The sequence below is a fragment of the Paramisgurnus dabryanus genome, chromosome 7 (assembly GCF_030506205.2).
Source record: "Paramisgurnus dabryanus chromosome 7, PD_genome_1.1, whole genome shotgun sequence".
Classification (NCBI taxonomy): Eukaryota; Metazoa; Chordata; class Actinopteri; order Cypriniformes; family Cobitidae; genus Paramisgurnus; species Paramisgurnus dabryanus.
In genome coordinates, this window is record NC_133343.1 from 35386593 (window position 1) to 35412962 (window position 26370).

At 37.7% G+C, this 26370-nt stretch overlaps 1 protein-coding gene across 6 annotated transcripts in view; it reads left to right on the forward strand.

Annotated features, from left to right (window-relative positions):
* magi3b (membrane associated guanylate kinase, WW and PDZ domain containing 3b) overlaps positions 1–26370 on the forward strand; it is a 137414-nt gene that overhangs the window by 92249 nt on the left and 18795 nt on the right. For all 6 annotated transcript variants that reach the window (XM_065279710.2, XM_065279707.2, XM_065279708.2 and 3 more), the window contains 7 exons: positions 7752–7958; positions 12548–12734; positions 15467–15546; positions 16313–16370; positions 18448–18560; positions 23730–23924; positions 24527–25144. In XM_065279710.2, the coding sequence (XP_065135782.2) occupies positions 7752–7958; positions 12548–12734; positions 15467–15546; positions 16313–16370; positions 18448–18560; positions 23730–23924; positions 24527–25144 (1458 nt within the window). The remainder of the gene's footprint in view (positions 1–7751; positions 7959–12547; positions 12735–15466; positions 15547–16312; positions 16371–18447; positions 18561–23729; positions 23925–24526; positions 25145–26370) is intronic.

Below are 26370 nucleotides of genomic sequence, written 5' to 3' on the forward strand. Positions count from 1 at the left end.
ATTCTTGTTTCCTCTGATTCCTTGGCTCAAGACGATTCGACTGGACCCTATGACGTAATTTTCCGTCATGAAAATTTTTCCGCCATTTTGAATTATTCGTATAACCTACTTTTGCGAACTCGTCCTAGAGCTTTTGCCCGATTTCCACGAAAATCGGTATGTAGCATCTGCAGACTCTCACGGCAAAAAGTTATGGAATTCATGTCGATTCGCCAATCTGTTTGCGTAAACCGCGTCAACAAATTTTAAGTAGAGTGCAAAAAAACGGATTTGAGGCTGTATCTTCGCCAAACCTAATCCTATTGAAACGACACTTGGTACTTGTGATGCCAGTCAGGAACTGAGAGTGCATGCCCAGTTTCGTCGCAGCGCCACCTAGTGGTAAGACGAATGTTTTACACACCTATAACTTTGGCTGTGATCGACGTATTTTCATGGGACTTGTTTCCTTGGAGTCCTGAATAGTCGCCGAGTCCAACGATACCAAACATGCCAGAATTGGCCTTACGGTTAACCCTGCGCGGCAAAATAGCACTTAAAAAACACGCGCGAATATCTCCGCGAGCGTAATTCTGATCGACTCGAAAACATCATAGGAAGAATATTGCATTACCTTCTGAACAAAAAGTTCCATTGGCATTGTATTAAAATTTTCATCAGAAATGGCTGAAAATTGCAAAAAACGAAAAATTACCTTTAAATTTTGTGTTTTTACACATAAATGGCTATAACTTCGTAACGCAAAGAGATTTTTTCACCATATTTGATACGCTGATGTACGACCACAGTCTGAGGCTACACAAAAAAAAATTGTATGGTTGCACCACTAGTTGGCCTTATAATTTAACAAAACCTTTGAAATCAAGCCACCCTATGGTCATACAACTGTTTCTTCACTAAACTAAAGTGTATAGTCATAAAACTAGCTAGATGTAACACAGTTATGACCTGAGGTTGCATGCACAATTTTGTCATTGCGCCACCTACTGGTTTTGAGATAGAATAACGCATTTTTTGCCTAAAACTACTGCAACAACACATCTAAAACCATAAGTCATCATGGATTATTCCTTTCATGGCTTTGACTATAATCACTAGTGGATGTCCATTTACTCTCTAGCAACCAATGAGAATACGTTATCAACTGTTTTTGCAAGAGCTTTTTCTCTGCATCAGAACATCGCAGAGACATGGGGGTGGGCTCTTTTGACTCATTAACACCACTGTAACATTTTGTGAGCTGAGTATTGCCACTAGAAGCACCACTCATTTTTACGTCAGTGTTCTAGTTATCAATGCTCGACGAAAGAGAGGGAGAGATGACACTGAATGAAAACACAGCTTTTTAGCTGATAACTGTTATATTATTTAGTCTGAAATCAAGAGATTTTCCCAGGTTCTTTAAACTGCTCATCCGAATTCAACTTTACTTTCTGCTGTGCCCTTTTTGGCTTGACCCCGGTGATTGCTGCTTGCAGCTATATTTAGGGGTCAAGCCCCGAAGGGGCGTAGAACCCTATTGTTATTGTTAGTTTTCTTATTATTATTATTATTATTATTATTATTAGGGGTCAAGCCCCGAAGGGGCGTAGAACCCTATTGTTATTGTTAGTTTTCTTATTATTATTATTATTATTTTTCTTCCTCGTTCTTCCGCCGAAAGTCAATGGCAGCCCATAGAACCGTACATAGGAAAGTTATGAATTTTGGCACACATGTAGAGGACAGTCTCAGAAGTTACTATAGCAACATTGGTGTGTCTGACTCAAACCCTCTAGCGCCACCAACAGTCCAAAAATCCACTTATGTTCATGCTCATAACTTCTGACCCATGAGTCCTAGAAACTAAATTCTTGTTTCCTCTAAATCCCTGGCTCATGATGATTCAAATGCACACATTGATGTCATTTGTGTCATGCACATCTTTTCGCCATTTTGAATTTTTCGTAAAACCTACTTTTTCGAACTCCTCCTAGACCATTTGTCCGATTTGCATGTCCTTTGGTATGTAGCATCTAGAGACACCCAAGACAAAAAGTTATCAAAAGCTTTTTGATAGACCAATGCGTTCTCATATAAATTGACAACATATATGGCGGCGAGCACGCCAAAACGGACGTGAGGCCTTATCTTCGCAAAACTTTATTGTATCGACACGAAACTTGGTATATGTCATAACAGTCATGACCTGAGGGTGCCTGCAACGTTTCGTCACAGCGCCACCTAGTGGTCACGAGATTCGAAAAATGCCTATTTTCGCTTATAACTACTTCAAACTTAAGTCTAAAATGATGAAGTTGGTCATGTTAGATTCCTTGAGGCATGCCGAGTCAAACGATACCAAACGGTTTTCGGTCGGCCATTTTGGGTGTCGGCCATTTTGAATTTTCTCATTAAGTTCAGTATTTCACAAACAGAATGGCGTATCGCTACGAAAATTGGCATGGTTCATCAGTGACATGTTCTGAGCGCACCTATAAATCTTTAGGACGGCGCCACCTAGTGGTCAGGATATGTAAAATATTTTTTTTAAATATTTATATCATTTGATTAAATTGCCACTATGACATAAGACTTCACTCTATTGATTCCTTGGCTCATGCTGAGTCCGACTGTACCAAATATGTCAGAGTCAAACCTACTTCCTGTCGGCCATTTTGATTTATATTGAACAGCTACTTTTTCGAACTCCTCCTAGAGCGCTCGTGTGATTGACTTGATTTTTGGTATGCATCATCTAGAGACACTCTAGACAAAAAGTTATCAAAAGATTTTCGGTAGACCTATCCGTTGTCGTATAACGCATCAAAGAATGCGAGGGCGAGCACGCCAAAATGTGTTTGAGCCTGTATTTTCGCAAAACTTTTGCGTATTAATATGAGACTTGGTATATGTCATAACAGTGATAACCTGAGGGTGCATGCACCATTTCGTCACACTACCCCCTACTGGTCACGAGATATAAAAAATGTCTATTTTTGCTTATAACTACTGCAAATTTGAATGTAAAATTATGAGACTGGTCTTGTAAGATTTCATGAGGCATGCCGAGTCAAACGATACCAAATGGTTTTTGGTCGGCCATTTTGTGTGTCGGCCATTTTGAATTTTCTTTAAGTTCAAGTATTTCAGAAACGCAATTGCGTATTGTTATGAAACTTGGTATGGTTCATCAGCAACATGTTCTGGGAGGACTTGTAAACTTTTCGGTGCCCCCTAGTGGTCAAGAGATTTGAAGCTATATCTCTGCATCTCTTTATCGTATTTACACCAAATTTGGTGGGTGTCATCACAATCAAGACCTGAGTCACAATTTATTTTTTTGGTCAGTGCCCCCTAGTGGTCAAGTCATTTAAGGCTATATCTCTGCATCTCTTTATTGTATTTACACCAAATTTGGTGGGTGTCATCACAATCAAGACCTGAGTCACAATTTATTTTTTGGTCAGTGCCCCCTAGTGGTCAAGTCATTTAAGGCTATATCTCCGTATCGCTTTATTGTATTTACACCAAATTTGGTGGGTGTCATCACAGTCATGACCTGAGGCACCATCTATTCCTTCGGCACAGTGCCACCTAGTGGTCTCAAGATACGAAAAAATTGCTTTTTTTCATAAAACTAATGCAAACTTAGATGTTAAATCATGGCAGTCATCACGTATGAATCATTTTTTGCCACGTTTGGCTTGACCCCGGTATCGCTGCTTGCAGCTATATTTATTATTATTTTTCTTCCTCGTTCTTCCGCCGAAAGTCAATGGCAGCCCATAGAACCGTACATAGGAAAGTTATGAATTTTGGCACACATGTAGAGGACAGTCTCAGAAGTTACTATAGCAACATTGGTGTGTCTGACTCAAACCCTCTAGCGCCACCAACAGTCCAAAAATCCACTTATGTTCATGCTCATAACTTCTGACCCATGAGTCCTAGAAACAAAATTCTTGTTTCCTCTGAATCCTTGACTCATGGTGATTCAAATGCACACATTGATGTCATTTGTGTCATGCACATCTTTCCGCCATTTTGAATTTTTTGAAAAACCTACTTTTTCGAACTCCTCCTAGACCGTTTGTCCGATTTGCATGTCCTTTGGTATGTAGCATCTAGAGACACCCAAGACAAAAAGTTATCAAAAGCTTTTTGATAGACCAATGCGTTCTCATATAAATTGACAAAATATATGGCGGCGAGCACGCCAAAACGGACGTGAGGCCTTATCTTCGCAAAACTTTATTGTATCGACACGAAAATTGGTATATGTCATAACAGTCATGACCTGAGGGTGCCTGCAACGTTTCGTCACAGCGCCACCTAGTGGTTACGAGATTCGAAAAATGCTTATTTTCGCTTATAACTACTTCAAACTTGAGTCTAAAATCATGAAGGTGGTCTTGTTAGATTCCTTGAGGCATGCCGAGTCAAACGATACCAAACGGTTTTCGCTCGGCCATTTTGGGTGTCGGCCATTTTGAATTTTCTCATTAAGCTCAGTATTTCACAAACAGAATGGCGTATCGCTACGAAATTTGGCATGGTTCATCAGTGACATGTTCTGAGCGCACCTATAAATCTTTAGGACGGCGCCACCTAGTGGTCAGGATATGTAAAACAATTTTTTAAAATCTTTATATCATTTGATTAAATTGCCACTATGACATAAGACTTCACTCTATTGATTCCTTGGCTCATGCTGAGTCCGACTGTACCAAATATGTCTGAGTCAAACCTACTTCCTGTCGGCCATTTTGAATTATATTGAACAGCTACTTTTTCGAACTCCTTCTAGAGCGCTCGTGTGATTGGCTTGATTTTTGGTATGCATCGTCTATAGACACTCTATACAAAAAGTTATCAAAAGATTTTCGGTAGACCTATCCGTTGTCGTATAATGCATCAAAGAATGCGAGAGCGAGCACGTCAAAATGTGTTTGAGCCTGTATCTTCGCAAAACTTATGCGTATTAATATGAGACTTGGTAAATGTCATAACAGTGATGCCCTGAGGGTGCATGCACCATTTCGCCACACTGCCCCCTACTGGTCACGATATATAAAAAAATGTCTATTTTTGCTTATAACTACTGCAAATTTGAATGTAAAATTATGAGACTGGTCTTGTTAGATTTCATGAGGCATGCCGAGTCAAACGATACCAAATGGTTTTTGGTCGGCCATTTTGTGTGTCGGCCATTTTGAATTTTTCTTTAAGTTTAAGTATTTCAGAAACGCAATTGCGTATTGTTATGAAACTTGGTATGGTTCATCAGCAACATGTTCTGGGAGGACTTGTAAACTTTTCGGTGCCCCCTAGTGGTCAAGAGATTTGAAGCTATATCTCTGCATCTCTTTATCGTATTTACACCAAATTTGGTGGGTGTCATCACAAACAAGACCTGAGTCACAATTTATTTTTTGGTCAGTGCCCCCTAGTGGTCAAGTCATTTAAGGCTATATCTCTGCATCTCTTTATTGTATTCACACCAAATTTGGTGGGTGTCATCACAATCAAGACCTGAGTCACAATTTATTTTTGGGCAGTGCCCCCTAGTGGTCAAGTCATTTAAGGCTATATCTCCGTATCGCTTTATTGTATTTACACTAAATTTGGTTTGTGTCATCACAGTCATGACCTGAGGCACCATCTATTCTTTCAGCACAGTGCCACCTAGTGGTCTCAAGATACGAATAAATTGTTTTTTTCATAAAACTAATGCAAACTTAGATGTTAAATCATGGCAGTCATCACGTATGAATCATTTTTTGCCATGTTTGGCTTGACCCCGGTATCGCTGCTTGCAGCTATATTTCTTCTTCTTCTTCTTCTTCTTCCGCCATTGCGGTCTATGGCAGCCCATAGAACCGTACGTAGGAAAGTTATGAAATTTGGCACACTGATAAAGGACAGTCCAATGTGTCCCCATAGCAAATTTGGAGTCTCTATCTCTAACCCGCTAGCGCCACCAACAGTCCAAATTTGCACTTATGTTTTTGCTTATAACTTCTGATCCGTAAGTCCTAGAAACAAAATTCTTGCTTCCTCTGATTCCTTGGCTCAAGACGATTCGATTGGACCCTATGACGTCATTTTCCGTCATGAAATTTTTTCCGCCATTTTGAATTATTCGTAAAACCTACTTTTGCGAACTCGTCCTAGAGCTTTTGCCCGATTTCAACAAAAATCGGTATGTAGCATCTACAGACCCTCACGGCAAAAAGTTATGGAATTCATGTCAATTCGTCAATCTGTTTTCGTAAACCGCGTCAACGAATTTTACGTAGAGCGCAAAAAAACGGATTTGAGGCTGTATCTTCGGCAAACTTAAGCCTATTGACACGATACTTGGTACTTGTGATGCGAGTCAGGAACATAGGGTGCATGCAGAGTTTCGTCACAGCGCCACCTAGTGGTCAGACTTATGCTTTAAACGCCTATAACTTTGGCTCCGATTGACATATTTTCACGGGACTTGTTTCTTTGGAGTTCTGAATAGTTGCCGAGTCCAACGATACCAAACATGCCAGAATTCGCCTTACGGTTAACCCTGCGCGGCAAAATAGCACTTAAAAAACATGCGCGAATATCTCCGCGAGCGTTATTCCGATCGACTCGAAAATGCCATAGGAAGAACATTGCATTACCTTCTGAACAAAAAACTCTATTGGCGTTATATTAAAATTTTCATCAGAAATGGCCGAAAATTGCAAAAAACGAAAAATTACCTTTACATTTTGTGTTTTTTACACATAAATGGTTATAACTTCGCAACGAAAAGAGATTTTTTCACCAGATTTGATACGCTGATGTATGAGCAGAGTCTGAGGCCACACAAAAAAATTGGTATGCCTGAACCACTAGGTGGCCCTATAATTGAACAAAATCTTTCATATCAAGCAAGCCCTATGGTCATACAACTATTTCTTTGCTGAACTAAAGTGTTTAGTCATGAAACTAGCTAGATGTAACGCAGTCATGACCTGAGGTTGCATGCACGATTCTGTCATAGCGCCACCTAGTGGTTTGGAGATAGAAAATAGCTATATTTGCCTAAAACTACTGCAAAAACACATCTAAAACTATGAGTCATCATGGATTCTTCATTTCATATGGCTTGGTCTATAATCACTGGTGGATGTGAATTTACTCTCTAGCAACCAATGAGAATACCTTATGAACCGTTTTGAAAGAGCTTTTTCTCTGCATCAGAACATCGTAGAGACATGAGGATGGTCTCTTTTGACTGATTTAACTTGTTGTAACATGTTGTGACATGTTGTGTTTTATGCCACTGCAAACATCACTCACATGTCCTTCAGTGCTCTAATGTTCCATGATTGTCAATAACAGAAGGACGATTGCAGTAGACAAGAACATAGATTATTTTTGTTGATTACTTTTGTGGTTTTTTCATCTGAAATCATGAGGTTTACATAGGTTCTTTAGTATTCTTATCCAAACTCAACTTTACACCCTTCTGTGCCCTTTTCGGCTTGACCCCGGTATTGCTGCTTGCAGCTATATTTTTGTATTTACTTTTGTGAATCATCCTACATTATGTAAAGAACATTCAGTCAAAATACAACCTTGATATGTTTAATATTGATGGGGGAAGGTCATCAATGATTAAAACCAAACTTTCATCATCAAATTTTTATTTTATGAGACTTTAGTCTGGATTTCACAGGCAGGGTTACATATGTATACATTGAAAGCACATTTGATGGGGTCTTCTTTTTTTTAAATCTCTTCAGGTAACTTCTATGGGACCCCTACACCCCCTGCTGAACCCAACTTGGTTCAGCCTGACCTGGTTGACCAGGTTCTGTTTGAAGAGGATTACGGCTCTGAGGTCCAACGAAAGCGAACCACTTCTGTCAGCAAGATGGACCGCAAGGACAGTGTCGTTCCTGAGGAGGAAGAAGATGAAGAGCGACCACAGCTGCCAAACGGCATCCCGGGTCAGTTAACGGGTTATTCTGTGTTTTTTTTAGACATACTGTTTGTGTTTGCATGTACATGTTAGCATTAAAATATAATCTGCTAAACACCACCTCCGTCAAAATAAGATAATGATATTAACCGAATGCACGTATATGTATGTACGTATGTAATTAATCTCGGCCTCAGGCCATTCAGAAATAAGGGTTTGAAATTCATTAAATGCCACAATGATTTTTTAGCAAAGTCCTCTAAGTGCACGGAAGAAGAACTGAAAGAACGCATGTGCTTTAAGCTGAAATAGTTTTTTACCCAGTTAAAGGAGGTATACCGGATATTTTGCCAAAAAATCTTTGTTCAAAAATCCTTGATCTTGTTGCAAATTTTCTTTAAAAATGCGATGGAATATATGGGATATTTATACAATTTTATGCGATGAAATCGCGGGAACTTGCCAAAATGTGCGGAAATTTGCAAGAACTGTGTGAACTTGCAAAAACTGTTTGCAGCTTTTTATTGATGTTCACGTCGCGTAATTACATCACTTCCTAACATTCCCATGATAACACGGGGGACATGGCTGCGCATGTGTGAAGTAAATGCACCATTTTTCAACTTATCGCTAAGATATATATGAGTTTATGCTATGAAAATGCGGGGATTATGAAATCATGCAAGCCCCGCATATTTTGCGAGCAGAAATCTACAATTTATGTGGTGAAAGTGCGCATATAAATTATAAATCCCGCCCCCCCGCATAAATATGCAGACTTTGTCTGATTATGCATTGAATCATGCGATCGCATAATTGCATTTTTCTGGAGGGACTGGATACCAATGAAGTGATATTTGTGAAAATAAGGCATTTGCCATTACATTTCTGAACTTAAACATAAGAGCCTGACAAAAAATGCAATTTATAAGAATTATCAGATGCACTTAGGGTTTTGCTTGTGAGTTCTTCATATTTACTTAAAATGTATTATTGCTTAATTTTAGGTTTACACATAAAATGCTGTGGCAGATTAAGGCTCACATCCAAAGCTGAATCATCGCATATAGTTTCAAAGGTGCAAGGGCTTATGGGTATTATTATATGGAGAACCATCCCAAAAATGCACCAGTTCCCTAATAGTTCCCATCCTGGCAGCTTTGACATAATATTCCCAATGTACTTTAATTTAAGGGGGGAACCAATCGTGTAATATACAGTGCTTTAGACAGGACAGTTTGTCATTTGGGCTTCAGTCATTTTCTGCAGTCCGCTTCACTTGTGTAAAAATTGGCAAGTCCCTATATGATCTCACAGATGAGGACCTTGTCCTTTATCTCAAGGAGAACTTGACGCTGCGAGGCAAGCGTAGCTTAACACGAGGAAACTGCTCTCATTAGTTCACAGTATAACTTTACAATCCTTTTGAAGAACCGTGATTGTGCTTTCAAAGCTTAGGGCCTGATTTATGCTTGAGAGTCTGTGTTTACTCTAGGAGCATATGGTAAGCATGCTATCATGGCCTATAATAGCTTGCTTGTGTGTGCTTGAGCTCTAGTACATGACCTTAGTGCCAACGCCTGCTTTTAACAAACGGTTTAAATATTTACTGGTGAATGAACCTGTGCATTTGCTTTTATAAGCCTTGAGTGTCGACAGGAAGGACTGATATCTCCAGCATCTTTTCTCCCATATTATGTATGTGTGTTTGTGTTGAAGGTGTTCTGCAGACAAGATCATAAAAGCTGGTGTTGTAAAAGCCAAAAAATACAACCTCATAAGATCATAAAAGCATGTGAAAGCCAAAAAAATAAAACGTCATAAGGTCATAAAAGCTGCTACCAGCATACAGTTATGTTTTAGATCCCAGATCCATTTGCTACTGGGCTGTTAAACCCTTATGTACTGTTGGGGATGCTTTCATCCACTGTGGTGTGCTTTAAAATCTTAATTTAGTCATAACTCTTTCTGTGTTTTAGCAAATGTAATGATTTTTGGTGACAAATCTTATATTGACAAATATTTAGGGAAAATGTTTTGAAATTTTCCAAAAACTCAACAATACACCATTGAGTGAAAAATACAACCTACACACGTGCACACAGACAACAATATGTTGTTATACTCATATAACTACATGTGCAAACCAGAAACTAAGCTTTGTAATTTGCACAAGCCTATCTAAAGGGTTAATGGTCCCACCTGGTGATCAGCAGTAAAAATGACAAATTTTACCTCTTTGCAACAGGGAAAACCACCAATAATCAAGAATGCATGATTATATGCAGTGTTGGGGGTAACGCATTAAAAGTAACGCACATTATGTAATAATATTACTTTTTTTTGAAGTAACGAGTAAAGTAACGCATTACTTTTTAAATGTACACATTAATATTTTAGGTTACTTTTTTAAAAAGTAATGTGAGTTACTTTTCAGTTTAATTAATTAATTTAAGTAAAAAATAAATTAATGTACTGAATTAATCGGAACATATTTACGTAGAATTACGCACTCTGTGCGCCTGAGTGGGAACAATTTAAGTCAGAAACGGAGATGGCAGGCCAGAGCTTGACATTTTTGCGATCAAAAAACTCCTGCAAGGCCTGAAAGAGATCAAGGAACGTAAAAGTAACTTAAAAGTAACGTAAGCATTACTTTTCATGAAAAGTAACTAAATAACGCAATTAGTTACTTTTTTGGAGCGTAACTTAGTATTATAATGCATTGCTTTTAAAAGTAACTTTCCCCAACACTGATTATATGGTGTCATGACTTGCCATTAAAAAATGTCGTTATAATGGAAGTCAATGGGCCAAAAACAGCCACGAACATTAAATGAGGGAGAATTTTTTTGTATCTGATGCTGCACAAAAACTAACAATGCATCGAAGCCAATGTTTTTACTTATCTTTGACATGCCCAAGACTGTGATAAAAGATTTTAAAAATTCCAGTCCACGATCAGTTTTTATATTGAAAATAAGTCATTTTGTGTGTTTTTCCCCCAAATCAGTGACATCACTTATGAACCTGGCAATTAAAGAGTTAAAATCCTGGAATTTTTGTAAACATTTAGTAGTTTTGACTGATCAGGACTGAGGTTTATTAACAAATTTATGCAAACAAAATAATAAAAAAAATTGTCATACATTTTTATAGCAACCTAATTTAGTGGATGTTTTCATCCCAAACAATACGAAAGGGTAGTAAATTTGAACAATGCCATGGGTAGTTTGATCAATCAGAATTTTTTGGTAAACCAGCTTCCTTAGAATTATCATAATAGGCAACTAGCCTAACTAAGTATAATTAGTACAATAACATGCCTATGATGTAGTGCTGGGCAAAGATTAATCCCGATTAATCGCATACAAAGTAAAAGTGATTTTTTGCATAAGATATGAGTGTGTGCAAATATTATGTATCTATAAATACACACACATTCATGTATGTATTTAAGAAACATTTACATGTGTATATTATACATAATTATTACACACAGCACAGACACATATATGCACTTTTATTTTGTATGCGATTAATCACGATTAATCTTTGCCCAGCACTACTATGATGCTAGACCTGCACCAAACCAGCATAAACCCGCCCGTACCAATAATGAAAGTCGTACTGGCCTTTTTAGCAGTGCAGCTGATTTTCGTATAAAATAATACCAAAAAAAATTGTAATAGACCGATATCTGGCCGATATATTGTATTTAAAAACCAAGCAACCAATCAATTTCTGTTTGGGGGCTTGGAGATGTTGCCACGGTAACAGATAGATGCGCAACAACCATCATTCACAAGCATCTCTAAAGCTTATAACAACAATAGCAAACACATTAAAATACCTTGCATACTTTTAACATGCAGCGTTTAAAGAGAGAGAGCAGCCCGGTAGAAAAATGGAAATTATGGATTTGAAGCTTAAAGGACAAAACACCCCATTAAACTATTACGTAGCTATTATACACATTTTTTTCAGGACGTTCTTGCGACCCGGTGGCAACTTGTCCACAGCTAAAATCACCCCTGGTGAGATATTCAATCCCAGCCTTGGCAAAAATCAGAAGAAAAGTCTTTGAACATGCGTTCAAGTAAACGATCCCTCGGCTTATGTTAAAAGAGACATTTGATGGTGCGTTAAGTGTCCCTGCATCAGAGTAGTTCAATATCAGCTTTAACACGCTTAACGGGCTCCTTAAACTTCAAGTGTGCTTACAGAGAGGAAAAATAGCAGTGTATTAATTTTCATGCTCGTGCACACGCTTACTACTGTTACATACAAACACAGACAGATGCAGTTACCTTGTGCATTTCTTGTATTATTGCAATGTTGTTGACTGCTTCGCCATCCAACGCTTGCCAAATTTGCCGCAGCAGTATTCGTGAATTCCATCATCAGTAGATGCATGCAAACATCAATATGTATGATATGTAAATTTGTGTAGCACTCATATTGTCTTTCAAAAATGGTTAAATATAGTTATTTTTAAGAAGGAACATTTCTGGTGCAAATGTGAAAGAGGAAAATGGTTTGGTCGGGTACCGTCCTACTTTGACATGCAAATCATCTTCCTGCCGTAGTTTGCATTGTACTTTTACCTTTTTATAGAGAGAACAGAGGAGTGGAGGAAGGCTGTACCCAGTTACACTCAGTCCAGCGGGGGTGGCAGCACAGGCGGCGGAGGGACTCTGGAACTCCGCACCTGGAGCTCTTTACCCAGGGACGACAGCTTGGAACCTCTGCCGTACAACTGGGAAATGGCCTATACGGAGACCGGCATGGTCTACTTCATAGAGTGAGTGTGTGTGGTTGTAAACAGAGAGATTTAGCTTGTAATTTTGGGTCAGTGTTTGGTTCATACATAACAAGGCTCATAGCACTGTTATATTATAAAATAACTTTAGCATTTAAGATGAAGCACAGTTTGGGTTTTTATGGATGCAATATTCTGTGGTTTATTTCACCATAAAATAGCTTGGTTGAAATGCAGTTTAATATAAGTGTAATATATAAACAAAATCATTCATTTATGCATTTTGCAGGTTGTTTAAGATCAGATCAAACAGATTGCATGCCCAGCGTGATGCACAAAATCAGTCCTGATATTAGTGATAAGAACTGACTTTTCATTTGGTATTTTTAAACATTAATATTTTAAGAAACAAACTGGTTAATGCTTTAAATTCTATGAAATTGTATGCAATTTATCCACAAATGACATAACATGAACATGAGCTCAGTAGGGCCTTCAGTATGAAGGGTTTAAAGTTGATTCAAAGAAAAGCTGAGAAAACACTTTTTATACATCATAGACTATAAAGAATAGATGTTTTTTATCACAGCGCTGGGCTTCATATGATTTGATGCACTGTATATTGTACAGAGGTTATTGCTTTCTGTTTGTTACTGTTTTTGTCGTACAGGCCGTGTACAATACTACAGCATTTGCTTTTATATTCATTTGTTTTTATTGTGTTTTGCATTAGTATGCAAATTTAGTTTGTCAGATGCATGCCTATGTGTTTACAAAATTGTGTTTCACTGCTGAAGGCTCTTCATATACAGTATAAGATATATGCGACCCTGTCTGTGAAATCCAGGCTGAAGTCTTATAATCTAATGAGCATCAAAGTTTGATTTCAAACATTCATTTCACATTGATTTCAATCTTTGACATGTAAAGTATATACTGTACGCACACACAGAAACATATAGATATAAATTAGACTGTCTTTTTCATCGTTCATCATTAACAAACACCACCATCAATATCTGTTCAAGTTAAATCTTAAGGCTCCACCACACAGTTTTGTCTTTTCTACTTTGACAGACGTTTGCTTTATCACTTTCTCTTCGCACTCTTTTCTGATGTTTCTCGCATGTGGAAGAAGGATTGTGTTGCTTTTTAAAGTCAACAGTTGAGCTGTCACAGCGTAAGAATAAATATAGCTCACAGTGTGGCCTAGATACCCTTTAAAGAACAGAGACAAGTTTTGTTTGAGCGTCTACGTCTGTGCACGCTTGCACGCTTTGGGTCGTGAATCATAAATATTTTAGGGTTTCCAAACATTTTTCAGTTTAAGTTTTTTTGTTTCACTTATAAGACTAGTTACTAACAAAAAAACCATTATTTATGAATCAATTTCACAATATTTTTTATCATCTATCACCTACCTACCTAAATTAACTACCTATCCGTTTATCTATCTATCTATCGATCTATCGATCGACCTACCTACCGATCTATCGATCTACCTACCTACCTACCTACCGATCTATTGATCTACCTACCTACCGATCTATCGATCGATCTACCTACCTACCGATCTACCTACCTACCTACCTACCCACATACCTACCTACCTACCCACCCACCCACCTATCTACATGTCTTTTCTTCTGTCTGTCTGTTGATCGACCTACAGTACCTACCTATGAACCGACCTATCTGTCTGTCTGTCTGTCTGTCTGTCTCTCTCTCTCTCTCTCTCTCTCTCTCTCTCTCTCTCTCTCTCTCTCTCTGTCTGTCTGTCTGTCTGTCTGTCGATTTATTGATTGACCTATAGTACCTACCTACCTAAGGTACCTACCTACCTACCCACCTATCTGTCTGTCTGTCTATAGACCGACCTACCTACCTACATACCAACATAACTACCTACCCACATACCTACCTACCTACTTACAGTAACTATCTATCTATAGTATTTATTTATCTAAAAATGTACCTACCTACAGTACCTACCTACCTACCAACCAACCTATCTACCTACGTATCTACATTACCTAGCTGTCTGTCTTTATATCTGTCTATCTATCTTTATTTCTATTTATCTATCGACTAACTGATCTACCTACCTATCTACAGTACCTAGCTCTCTGTCTTTATATCTGTCTAACTATCTTTATTTCTATTTATCTATCGACTAACTGATCTACCTAACTATCTACCCACCTACAGTAGTACCTATCTACCAACCTACCTACTGTGCCTACCTATCTACCAACCTATTTGCCTATCTACCAACCAACCTATCTACCTACCTATCTACAGTACCTACCTGTCTGTCTATATGTCTATCTATTGACTGACCAACATCCCTAACTACCTACTATCTATATATCTACCTATCTACCTACAGTTCCTACAGTACCTACTTACCTACCAACCGACCTATCTACCTACCCATCTAAAGTACCTTCCTGTCTGTCTGTCTGTATGCCTGTCTATCTATGTATCTATGTATCTATCAACTGACCAGCCCACCTACCCACATGCCTACCTATCTACCCACCTATAGTACCTATCTATCTACCCACCTATATTATCTATCTATCTATCTATCTATCTATCTATCTATCTATCTATCTATCTATCTATCTATCTATCTATCTATCTATCTATCTATCTATCTACAAAATATTCAAAATCTCAGCTGCAATTCTTACCTTGTATTACCTGTGAGACCTTATGATGTGGCTCGATTAGTCCAGCTCTATTGTCTAATTCATGTCTCTTTTTTGTAGCCACAACACAAAGTCAACAACATGGTTGGACCCTCGTCTGGTAAAAAAGGCCAAGCTACCCGAACAGTGCGAGGATGGAGGTGAATAATTTACATATACACACACAGACATAAACAAATGAACACATATTTGCTTTTTCCTCTATAAACAGATACACGCGTATTCATTCAGTAGGATGTGCAGTGCACACATGCACATACAGTACATATGTCGTCACACGCTACATAGGGCACCATTGCATAACCTAATCTGAATGCAGTCGCGTCCTCTTGACTTTTCCATCCGCATTACGCACGTTCACACACGAGCACACACTGTATCTAACAAAATGTGGCTGATTCGCTCTTTAAAGTACTGTGCTGCATGCTTGTTACTGCACAATACTTTTGTATGTGCGTGTATGTGTTTAAAGCTCTTTGTAGCGTGAACAGCTCTTTTTCTCCTCATTAGCTCATCAGGGCATAATGTACGTACAGCAGTGGGGATCCACACATGCTCGCAACACACACAGCAACTTTCCCTGCCTGTTTATTTGGCTGTTTGAGCATCTTTAGCACAGTATCGCTGTTTTGTAATTAATTTTAAAGCTAAGAAATATGTTGTGTTTTAGCTAAAATCATATGCCGCCTTTTTCGTTTATCAGTTTATCATACTGTATATAAGCAATCAGTTTTTACCTCTAATCAATTTAGTCAAGATATTCTCCATTTCACAGCAAAAGTAAAAAAAAAATATATAATGTAGTATCATGATTTGGTTAATGATGTTAGAAAGCACTCATCTGTCATTCACATAATGTTTATACGTGTTTACATTTTTAACTAACTGCATTTTTCTTCTCATCAGAACTACCATACGGCTGGGAAGAGATTGATGACCCACAGTATGGCACATACTACGTTGAGTGAGTCATTTATGATATATATCGTGCATATGGGAAGATGATACTGTATACTTTCTGTTACTGTGTCTCATACTAAACCCCTGTAAATCTACTTTTTTACAAGCATTTTACTAAATCTAATTTTTGTGCATTAAGCTTTTATAACATTATATTAATTGAGAGCCAACATTAAAGAGCTGTGCTTTTTAAGAATTCATTTGTCTCGCCACAGGGCAATTTATTCAATTATTAAACTAGTAAAGACAAATGATTAAAAAAGATGAAGGTGTCAAATTTCATTTAGACGTTCATATTTTGGGAATTGAAAAATATATATTTTTCCATTTACAGTTTTGCTCATAAGCTTTGGTGCATTTCTCACATCACTATTTACATTTGCACAACAGTTAATGCAGTTCTCAAAACAATTAGTACAAACACCAAAACCTAGTTGATAACCTGCAAAAGCGTGTCACTTGCTCAAAATGCATAGGTCATTTCTCAAAACCAAGTATTCATGTCAATGAAGTGTCAGTGTCATCAAGATGAAAAGTCCTGACACCATTGTTTATGAACAAGATTGTCAGATGGCTTTGTCATGTTTTCATTATGACAGTTTACTGTATAAATGTTTTCCAATGCAAAAAGTGAGATCTTGGTGACACTACCTGAAAATACTCAAGACAGCCCTGTATACTATTGCACAGCCATTTGAAAAATACAGTAAAGTTACACATTACTGTATTTAGTGAGGTAACTGAGTACAAGACACTGAATATGTATATTTCACATTTTTACTGCATACGCTCTTATCTAATTTGTTCACATCATTGTGCAAAAGAAAAAAATACAACAAACATAAACTCCCTTTGGGTAGAGGTGTGCACAACTGTAAAAAATAGTGCAGTACATATTGGAATTGAACACACAACATACATAGTACTGTAATAATTCTTGCACATCCAGAAATTCATCTCTCTCTTGCCACATGAGTTCAGAAATTGGAGATATTTTCAGGGGGGCAAAGAATACAAAAAACAAATGGTTTTGAAAACTAGTTCAACATTTTTGGATGTAATGACTCAAGCAATGAAATGATGACTATTGGTTTTATATGGAATGACTATTCAGCATTTACAAGTATAGTTAATTTTGACTGACATGACATAAGCAAATGATAATGTTATAAAACAGCAAAGAATTGTATGAAAGCCATTGATGCATGTCCAAAAGCAATTTGCAATTTGTTCGAAAGAATGCTACTTTGAAGTGTAAAAATGACTTGTGGAGGTTGAACTAACTTGTTGTGCAAATGTAAATAGTGATGTGAGAAATGCACCAAAGCGACTGAGGAAAACTAAATGATTTTAGTTTAATCAACTTGGATTTAAAGGTCATTTCAACAGTGTTGACCAGTGATGAGTTGCTGTAACTTTAAACAAAGTTGACATAACTAATGCAAATTCTGACTTAATTTGATAAGTTACAGCAACTCATCACTTGTCAAGATAGTTGAAATGACTTATATATCCTAGATGATTAAACTTAAAATTAAAGTGAAAAATGATTTGTTGTATGGTGTATGTGACCCTAGAGCACAAAGGGTCAGTTTTTGATATTAAGATTTATACATCATCTTAATGTTGAATAAATAAGCAAATAAGCTTTCCATGGTTTGTTAGGATATGACACTATTTTAACTATTTGAAAATCTGAAATCTGGGGGTGCAAAAAACCTATCTATTGATAAAATAATTTTTTATGTTGTCCAAATGAAGTTCTTAGCAACATCCACTCACATAAATAAAGGAATATTATATTTAATGATTCTAAAGACTTTTAGCATTGAAAAATATAATTTTGAGACATACAATGTATCGGCTATTGCTACAAACATACCCGTGCAACATAGGACTGGTTTTGTGGTCCAGGGTCACATACTGCATGTGCTACTGTAATATGTACAGTATTAACCGTAAAGCTGCTTTGAAACTGCAAAATTGTGAGAGAAACCTTGAAATGTTGATAATCTCATGGGAATGTTAAGCATTGTACATTAGTATATATGTCTCTTTAAATATTTTCTTTTGATCTTCAGTCACATAAACCAGAGAACCCAGTTTGAGAATCCAGTACTAGAGGCCAAGAGGAAACTGGGTTTGGACACTGCAGTGGCAACTCAGAACCAACAGAGGGCAGCAGCTCCTCCAGGTACAAACACATAGATCTCAACATTCTTTACTGTGAATTCATCCTGGATTTATGAGCGTACAAGGAAAAAGCAATGATGCTCAGCATGGCAGTGTTTTCCAACCGGAGCCTGGAGACAAACAAACAGATTTCACGCTGTGTAATTGTGTATGTGTTAAAGAGGAAAAAGCTAAAGGAGTGACAGAAAAATCGAATTAAAGAACAGTCAGTCCTCTGCCCTTCTCAATAATGAATTAAAGATTCTTCCATTACGCTGGATGCATTATAGATGGATTTGATCATGGGCGTTGCTATAAAATACAGAAAGAAGCGCAGCGTTTTTGGGTGACGAAATGTTATAGAGCTTACAAGTACAAAGACTGCATTAACATAAAACAAAACATGAGGATCAAACAGGGGCGATTCTGTCCTTTTTTTCTTGAAGAGGCTCAGCCCGCACCCTAATATGAGGTTATGTGACTCATTCAAGTGCATGTGTTTTTTTTTTTGCAAAAGTCTGCCATTAATATCATGTCTGAGTTAAAGGTGCAATGTGTAACTTTTAGAAGGATCTCTATATTAAATATATAATAAATAAATAATATAAATTTTTTATACATAACTATATACTGTGGTGTATAAATGGACAAACTGTTCTACAGAGTGTGTTTTGTACCTACGTTGTATCAGACGATAAAGTATTGCGTATAGAAATTGAGGTTGGTTGCAATTCACAATCTTACCACTAGATGTCGCTAAAACCCCACATTACACCGTAAACTTAACTTAAATAAAATAAATCATTTTAATGAAATAAAATGGCATTTGTGTGCCAGATGTATATCAGCAAATGTGCTTTATTTAGCATGTGACAGATGTTTAGTGATGTGATATACCACAATTGGCTTACTAGAGGAAAGACTTAATGTAACCAAATTATTAAATGCAACCACAACCACTGTGTTCAGGAAACTTGAAGATCCGTTTTATAATCACCGAAATGTGAAACAGGTGTTTGATCCTCCCTTAAAATAGGGTCTAGCGTAGCAACACATGCCATCCAACGTGCATTACCCTTCTCAGTCATTCCGGTCAGAGATAATGCTATTTATGAGAGCATTGACCTGAAATAGACTAAAGTGATGATGAAAGAGGCAAAGATGACAGAAACGGAAGGAAAATGAAAGATGCACGAATCTGTGAGTGAACAAACGCAAAGCGAAACTATCTATTCAGTCGTTAGGGGTTGAAGGAAGGTCAAGGGAAAAACGTGCATTTTCTTTGCTATCTTAACTCGGTTCCCATGGCTGTGGTGAGACGTCAGCACTCAGCACTTCTCACGCAAGCATTTGTTCGCTTAAACCACACTTAAAATGTGTCAATGTCATTGAATAAGATAATATGGAAGGTCATTTTGAATACTTTAAGAGCTCGACAGATAAATCAACCAAGTGCTCACTCAGATGGGAAATGGAAATTGTTGTAATTGTTGCCAGGTTAGACAGACATCTGGGGCTGTTGCGTCGTGTCTTGCGGCTTTTTACATAGACGTTGTGTCAATCACTAATCCGATCTGAAGTACTAAATGCTGCCATGGATTTAGAGGAACCTGATCTTATGGGATTCATAACTCTTTTAAGTGGTGGCTAATTCGGATGAATGCTATGTAATATTAGATAAAAGCAATAATGAAGTCCCACTCCTAACCCTGTTCCTAAGTGTAACATCGCTGGGGTGAAAGCAAATCATACTCAAGCGTATGAATGAGATTGTACAAACTTATTGTTCACATTGACGTGCAATTAAACACGTCCACAGGTCTGTTACTGTATCGACGGCGACTTTTGTTGCAGCTTGAGTTGTTATACAGTATGGACCTGTCCCAAATGGCACCCTAAACACTCCTACAAGTCCTCATTTTTGTGATGTAACGTTGGGAAGAAGTCTGCTGCGAAGTAAGTGCGAGCTCAGAAAAAGGACGCATATCGGCTGAAAAGGCCCATGAGCACCCTTTTCAAACCTAAAAGGACCATTGGGACACCCTATGGTTTTAAAGGGATAGTTCACCCAAAAATGAAAATAATGTCATTAATGACTCATCCTCATGTCGTTCCGGACTCGTAAGAGCTCTGCTCATCTTCAAAACACAGTTTAAGATGTTTTATATTTAGTCCGAGAGCTTGTTGACCCTTCATTGAAAATCTACGTACGGTATACTGTCCATGTCCAGAAAGGTAATAAAAATATAATCAAAGTAGTCCATGTGACATCAATGGGTCAGTTAGAATGTGTTGAAGCATCGAAAATACATTTAGGTCCAAAAATAACAAAAATTACGACTTTATTCAGCATTGTCTTCTCGTACGACGCTGCTGACGTGTTATCTGGTGCGCCCCAGCAGTTTTTTTTTGTGCGCCCGGTGTAAGTTTGAAAAAAAATCTTCGCAAACATGTCTAAGTATAACAAGTCATCTGTGTCACTGCAGTCACGTGACTTTAGTCTCGCGCAAGTGCGCAATTTGGGATGCAATCTTTATTGCTCCTCAGCTTGGTTCATCTTTGTTTTTACTGTCGCAAGCGAAAATGCATGTAAGGCAAAGTTACGCATTTTTTTTACCTGAGGGAGGTGTACTAACGGACCAATCCCGCGTTGTTACGAAGGGGTGCGCACCGTGTGTCTATGCGTAGGCTACGCCGTATACTCGACTCAGAAGTATAAATTGGACTTTAGCTATATCGTAAAATAGTCACGAATTGCTATGAAACTGTGTCGATTAAAAGTGGACACTGCTGAATCGCGTGCACACTTTGTTTTATTTCAATGGTTTGTTTCTTTTGTATAATGGTTTGCTAGATGTGAGCACTTTTGGTATCTTTCTTTCCACATGGGAGACCTATGACCTTAAGTCCTGCATTTGTTCTTACATCTCATCATTTCCGTTTATCTATTTCCCTTGCCATTAAAATGTCAGAAAGCAGTGTTAAAAAAATGAAAAAAATTAAATGCTGTCATTACATCAGAAGCAATCAAGGCTCCTTACACAAACACAAACTCTCTCTCTCTCTCTGTCTCTCTCTGTCTCTCTCTCTCTCTTACTTACTCACTCACTCAATACACAATCTTGTTTTTATCTCAGTGTAGTTTCTGTTATTGTTCAGAGATGAAATAGCTCATGAAAACAGTGTGACACTCAGTGTCTTATAGATTTTTTCAGTTTTTCTCTCTGCTTGACATTTGTCTGTAAAATATTCCATCACCGACTGTTAACATTATTATTTTTCTGTATAGAAAGTACAGAAATGTGAGTCATGGGTGGTCACGGTTGCGAAACACAACCAACTTCTCTTAAATCGTTTTATTTACAGCATTAGCTGGAAAACTCCACACCCTGGCCTGGTGTGGAAAGTTATGGCACTGCTTCATGTGGTTTTATCAAGGTCAGGATATAAGTGTTGTCAGCACGTGGGATCCTCTTGGGAAACAAGAGGATGGATGTGCTGCTGTAAGGTCGAGCCGCTACTGATGAACCTTCTCGCTTGTGCTGTCAGAGCGAATTATTAATGCGTTTGTTTACAACACCAGATGTTTACAATGACTGTGTTTGCATTACATGTCAGTCAGACAGAGAAAAGACAAACCTGGATAAAAATTAGAGCTGGGCATAAATTAATCTAGATTAATCTCATACAAAATAAAAGTTATTTTTTGCATAACATATGAGTTTGTGCTGTGTGTAATTATTATGTATACTGTATATAAATACACACACATTCATGTATGTATTTAAGAAACATTTACATGTGCATATATATTTATTTATATTTTTATATATTCTAAATTATATTTAAATAAAAAACAAAATTTAAATAAAACATTATTTACATAATATACATAATATTAACACACATCACAAATAATATATTATGCAAAAATTTATTTTATTTTGTATGAGATTAATCTAGATTAATGTATGCCCAGCCCTAATAAAAAGGTATGGTTTTCTGCAACATCTACAGGATTTTTATATGTGCGTCAGTGACAAAAACGGTTTGGCAAGATAAGAAATTCAAAAATCGTTTTTAAAAACTTGTTTTAAAAGCACGCATGATATTTATTTCAATGCACATAGTGTATTTATGTTAATTTTATGCAATAAAAATATTTACTGACCTGAAAATGTCAAATGGTGTAACCGCCAATTGCGCCAAAGAATGAGAAATATGAAATATTTTATCCACCTTGATGGCATGTAAGCGTAATCATCAAAAAAAAAAATATATATATATATATATATATAATAATTTAAATATCATTTTATTAGTTATTTCTAAATGTAAATAGTAATGCATTTTTGCAATATTTGTCCGGACGTATGCTGAAAAAAGGCCCGGTTTTCTAAATAATCTTTGACAAATGATTAAAAAATGTATGTAAAAAAGTCCTATAGATTGATCAACTAGGTGATTATATTTTATTTCACATTTTTTATGAATATATTTACATTTATAACCACATTGACATTTTTGCAATTATCCCCCAAATATTCTTTTAAAATGAAATAAAACCAGACATTTTTGAATGTATGCAAGTAATCTGCAAATTTATTTGACATTTTAACCTTTTACATTTAATTGAACCATACGGACACAAAATAATTTACGTCAGGTCATTGACTCTTGTACACAATGGTGTTATGAGTTGTTATAGGAATATTTATGAATCAGTGGTGGCCGGTGACTTCTTTTCCAAGGGGCCAAATTCTAAATGTGTTTGTTGCGTCATGTGAACTTATGTGCTTCATGCGTCATGTCAAAATATCCGTCAAAAAGGTTTATGATAAAATAATTGTCGTATTTTTCAAAATACTACAAGCTGAGCTCCATAAACTTGGTTTTGTTAGACTGCGACATTACATTTACGAAGAAGCTTTTATACAAAAAGGCTTTCTGTTTGAAAATAAAAGTCATTAAAAGGTTTAAATTGAGTCTTGAATGATGTGGTGCAGTCAGTGCTTTTATCGCTCTACACAATATTTATTGGTCTGTGATGGGATTATAATCATTTATTTTATAAGCTAACATTGGCACTGGGACATCGTAGGATTTTTATAAATGGACATCTTCATTATTGTTTTAGCTTTCACAGTTTTTCAGATTTTACAGCCATTACAAATGTTCTTTGTGTTTTTAGGGGGTGCGGCTGGTCGGCCCGGGTTCACACTGGACCCAACCCAGCTGAAGGGTGAACTGTATCATACAGCTCTCAAGAAGAGCCAGCAGGGCTTTGGATTCACCATCATTGGTGGAGATCGATCCGATGAGTTCCTGCAGGTGAAGAACGTTCTTGCAGACGGTCCGGCCGCCCAGGACAAGAAGATGGCATCTGGTAATTAAAAAGTGTTTTTTCCAAACAATTAAAAACTGTAGATTATCTGTATGAAAACATTGCTGTTTTAGTGTATGCATCATGACCATCCGGACTCAGCAACGCTGCATAACCAATTAGAAATTGAGATTGGACTATGTGTTTGTCAGACCAATAGATTCAGTGTTTATACTCCTTGGGGAAATCAACAACAAATTACTTTCCATAGCTATCTCACTTTAAACTGGCATAAGAAAAAGTCTTTTAATCTTGACAAAATTACACACCACCCTTAACAATGTTTCGTCCTCTTCCTCCTTGTGTTAGGCAGATATTGTAACAGTAATTAACAGTAGGGGTATTTCATGTTCAAGATTATGTCAGTACAATCAGTTTTTTTGTAGCTGGTATATTACCAGCATCAAAGGCAATTACTGAATTATTTAGGATGACCAAGTCAGACTCCTGTTTATAAATTAATTTATGAATTTGCAAGTGCTTTGATGTGACTTTATTCAAACGTTATTTGGGAATCAACCCCATAACTTGTCTTTGCTGGTACTATAACCACTGATCTACAAGATTACACACTTTTACTCAATTTCCTTTTCTTTTCATCCAAGGTGACGTTATCGTTGAAATCAATGGAACGCTCATCCTAGGCAAGACCCATGCCGACGTAGTCCACATGTTTCAGTGCATTCCCATCAACCAATACGTGGACATGGTCCTGTGCCGCGGATACTCTCTTCCTCCAGACGTAGATGTGGACAGTGAGGACCTCCCGCCTCCTCCTCCCCCTCCAACGGGAGAAATCGTAACCGCCGTACCCCTCATCAACGGCCAGCCGCTGCTGGTCAAAGGTGACGCCCTTCACGGCTCCTCGCAAGAGCTTCACTACGTAACAACAGACGCCAGCGGGCGGCCGGTGGTCGCCGCACTTCCTGCCGGAGGCAGCGGTGCCAACGACAGACCCGAGGGCGGGATGCTTCAGCCCGAGCTGGTGAGCGTACCAATCGTGAAGGGACCAGGGGGGTTCGGCTTCGCCATCGCGGACTGTCCGCTGGGCCAGAAGGTTAAAATGATCCTCGATGAGCAATGGTGCCGAGGTTTGCTGAAAGGAGATGTTATAAAGGAGATTAACAGACAGAACGTGCAGACACTGAGTCACACGCAAGTGGTGGATATACTGAAGGACCTGCCTGTCGGGAGCGAAGTCAATCTGTTGGTGTTAAGAGGAGGTACGAATGATACAAGGAAACATCTCACAGGCTACAGACATACTTAAGAACCTGAATGCAGGCTTGGCTATACTCCTAAAAATAAAGGTGGTGCACGATGCCAGTGAAGTGCAGTTTTTAGCTGTGCGGTTCCTTGAACATCCGATGAATCTGATATATATGTTTTTTGGGCTTTTTAGCCTTCATTTAGACAGTATAGTGGAGCGTAGACAGGAAAGTGTTGGGTGGAGATAGGGGAGCAGGATTGGCAAAGGACCTCAGAGACCGGAATCGAACTCGGGTCGCTGTGAGCATACTGGTGCTTTATGTCGGCGCACAAAGCACAGGGCTATCGACGCAGATGAACCTCTCTTTTTGCAGTGAATAAAGTTATTTAGACTTTAAAAATGTAAGAAAGAACCTGAAAGAAAATTGTTCTTCATTGGCATCATTGTAAAGAACGGTTTGTGGAACCTTAATTTTTAGGAGGGTATGTGCATGGTCTTCATTCGGTCTCCTTTTAAAGGGACACTCCACTTTTTTTGAAAATATGCTGATTTTCCAGCTCCCCTTGAGTTAAACATTTGTTTTTTACCGTTTTGGAATCCATTCTGCTGATCTCAGGGTCTGGCGGTAACACTTTTAGCATAGCTAAGCATAATCCAATGAAGCTGATTAGACCATTAGCATCACGCTAAAAAACAGCCAAAGAGTTTCAATATTTTTCGACGGAAAATTTAAAGTTGCGATTTTCTAGGCAGATATAGCTAGGACTATACTCTCATTCTGGCGTTAAAAATCAAGGAATTTGCGGCCGTAACATTGCTGCAGGAGGCGCAATGATATTAGTAATTTACACAATGCCCGAAAAAAGTCCCCTGCTATTAAAAGTTACCAAGGGGACTATTTTCAGGTGCTGCGTAATATCATTAGGCCTCCTGCTGCCATGTTCATGGTTATTTTTAGCATGATGCTAATGGTCTAATCAGATTTAATGGATTATGCTAAGCTATGCTAAAAGTGCTAGCGCCAGACCCGGAGATCGGCTGAACGGTAAAAATCAAACTCTAGGGGAGCTGGAAAAAGAGCATGTTTTCGAAAAAAAAGTTTGCACACAAGAATTTCTCAATCTTGTATGCTAGAATTTGATTGGTTGATTTTACGTAACTTCTGTTATGTACAACATTGTATCTAATTTTCTGTGCTTCAAGTCTCTATTCTTCTTCTGTTTATTTAATCATACCCCA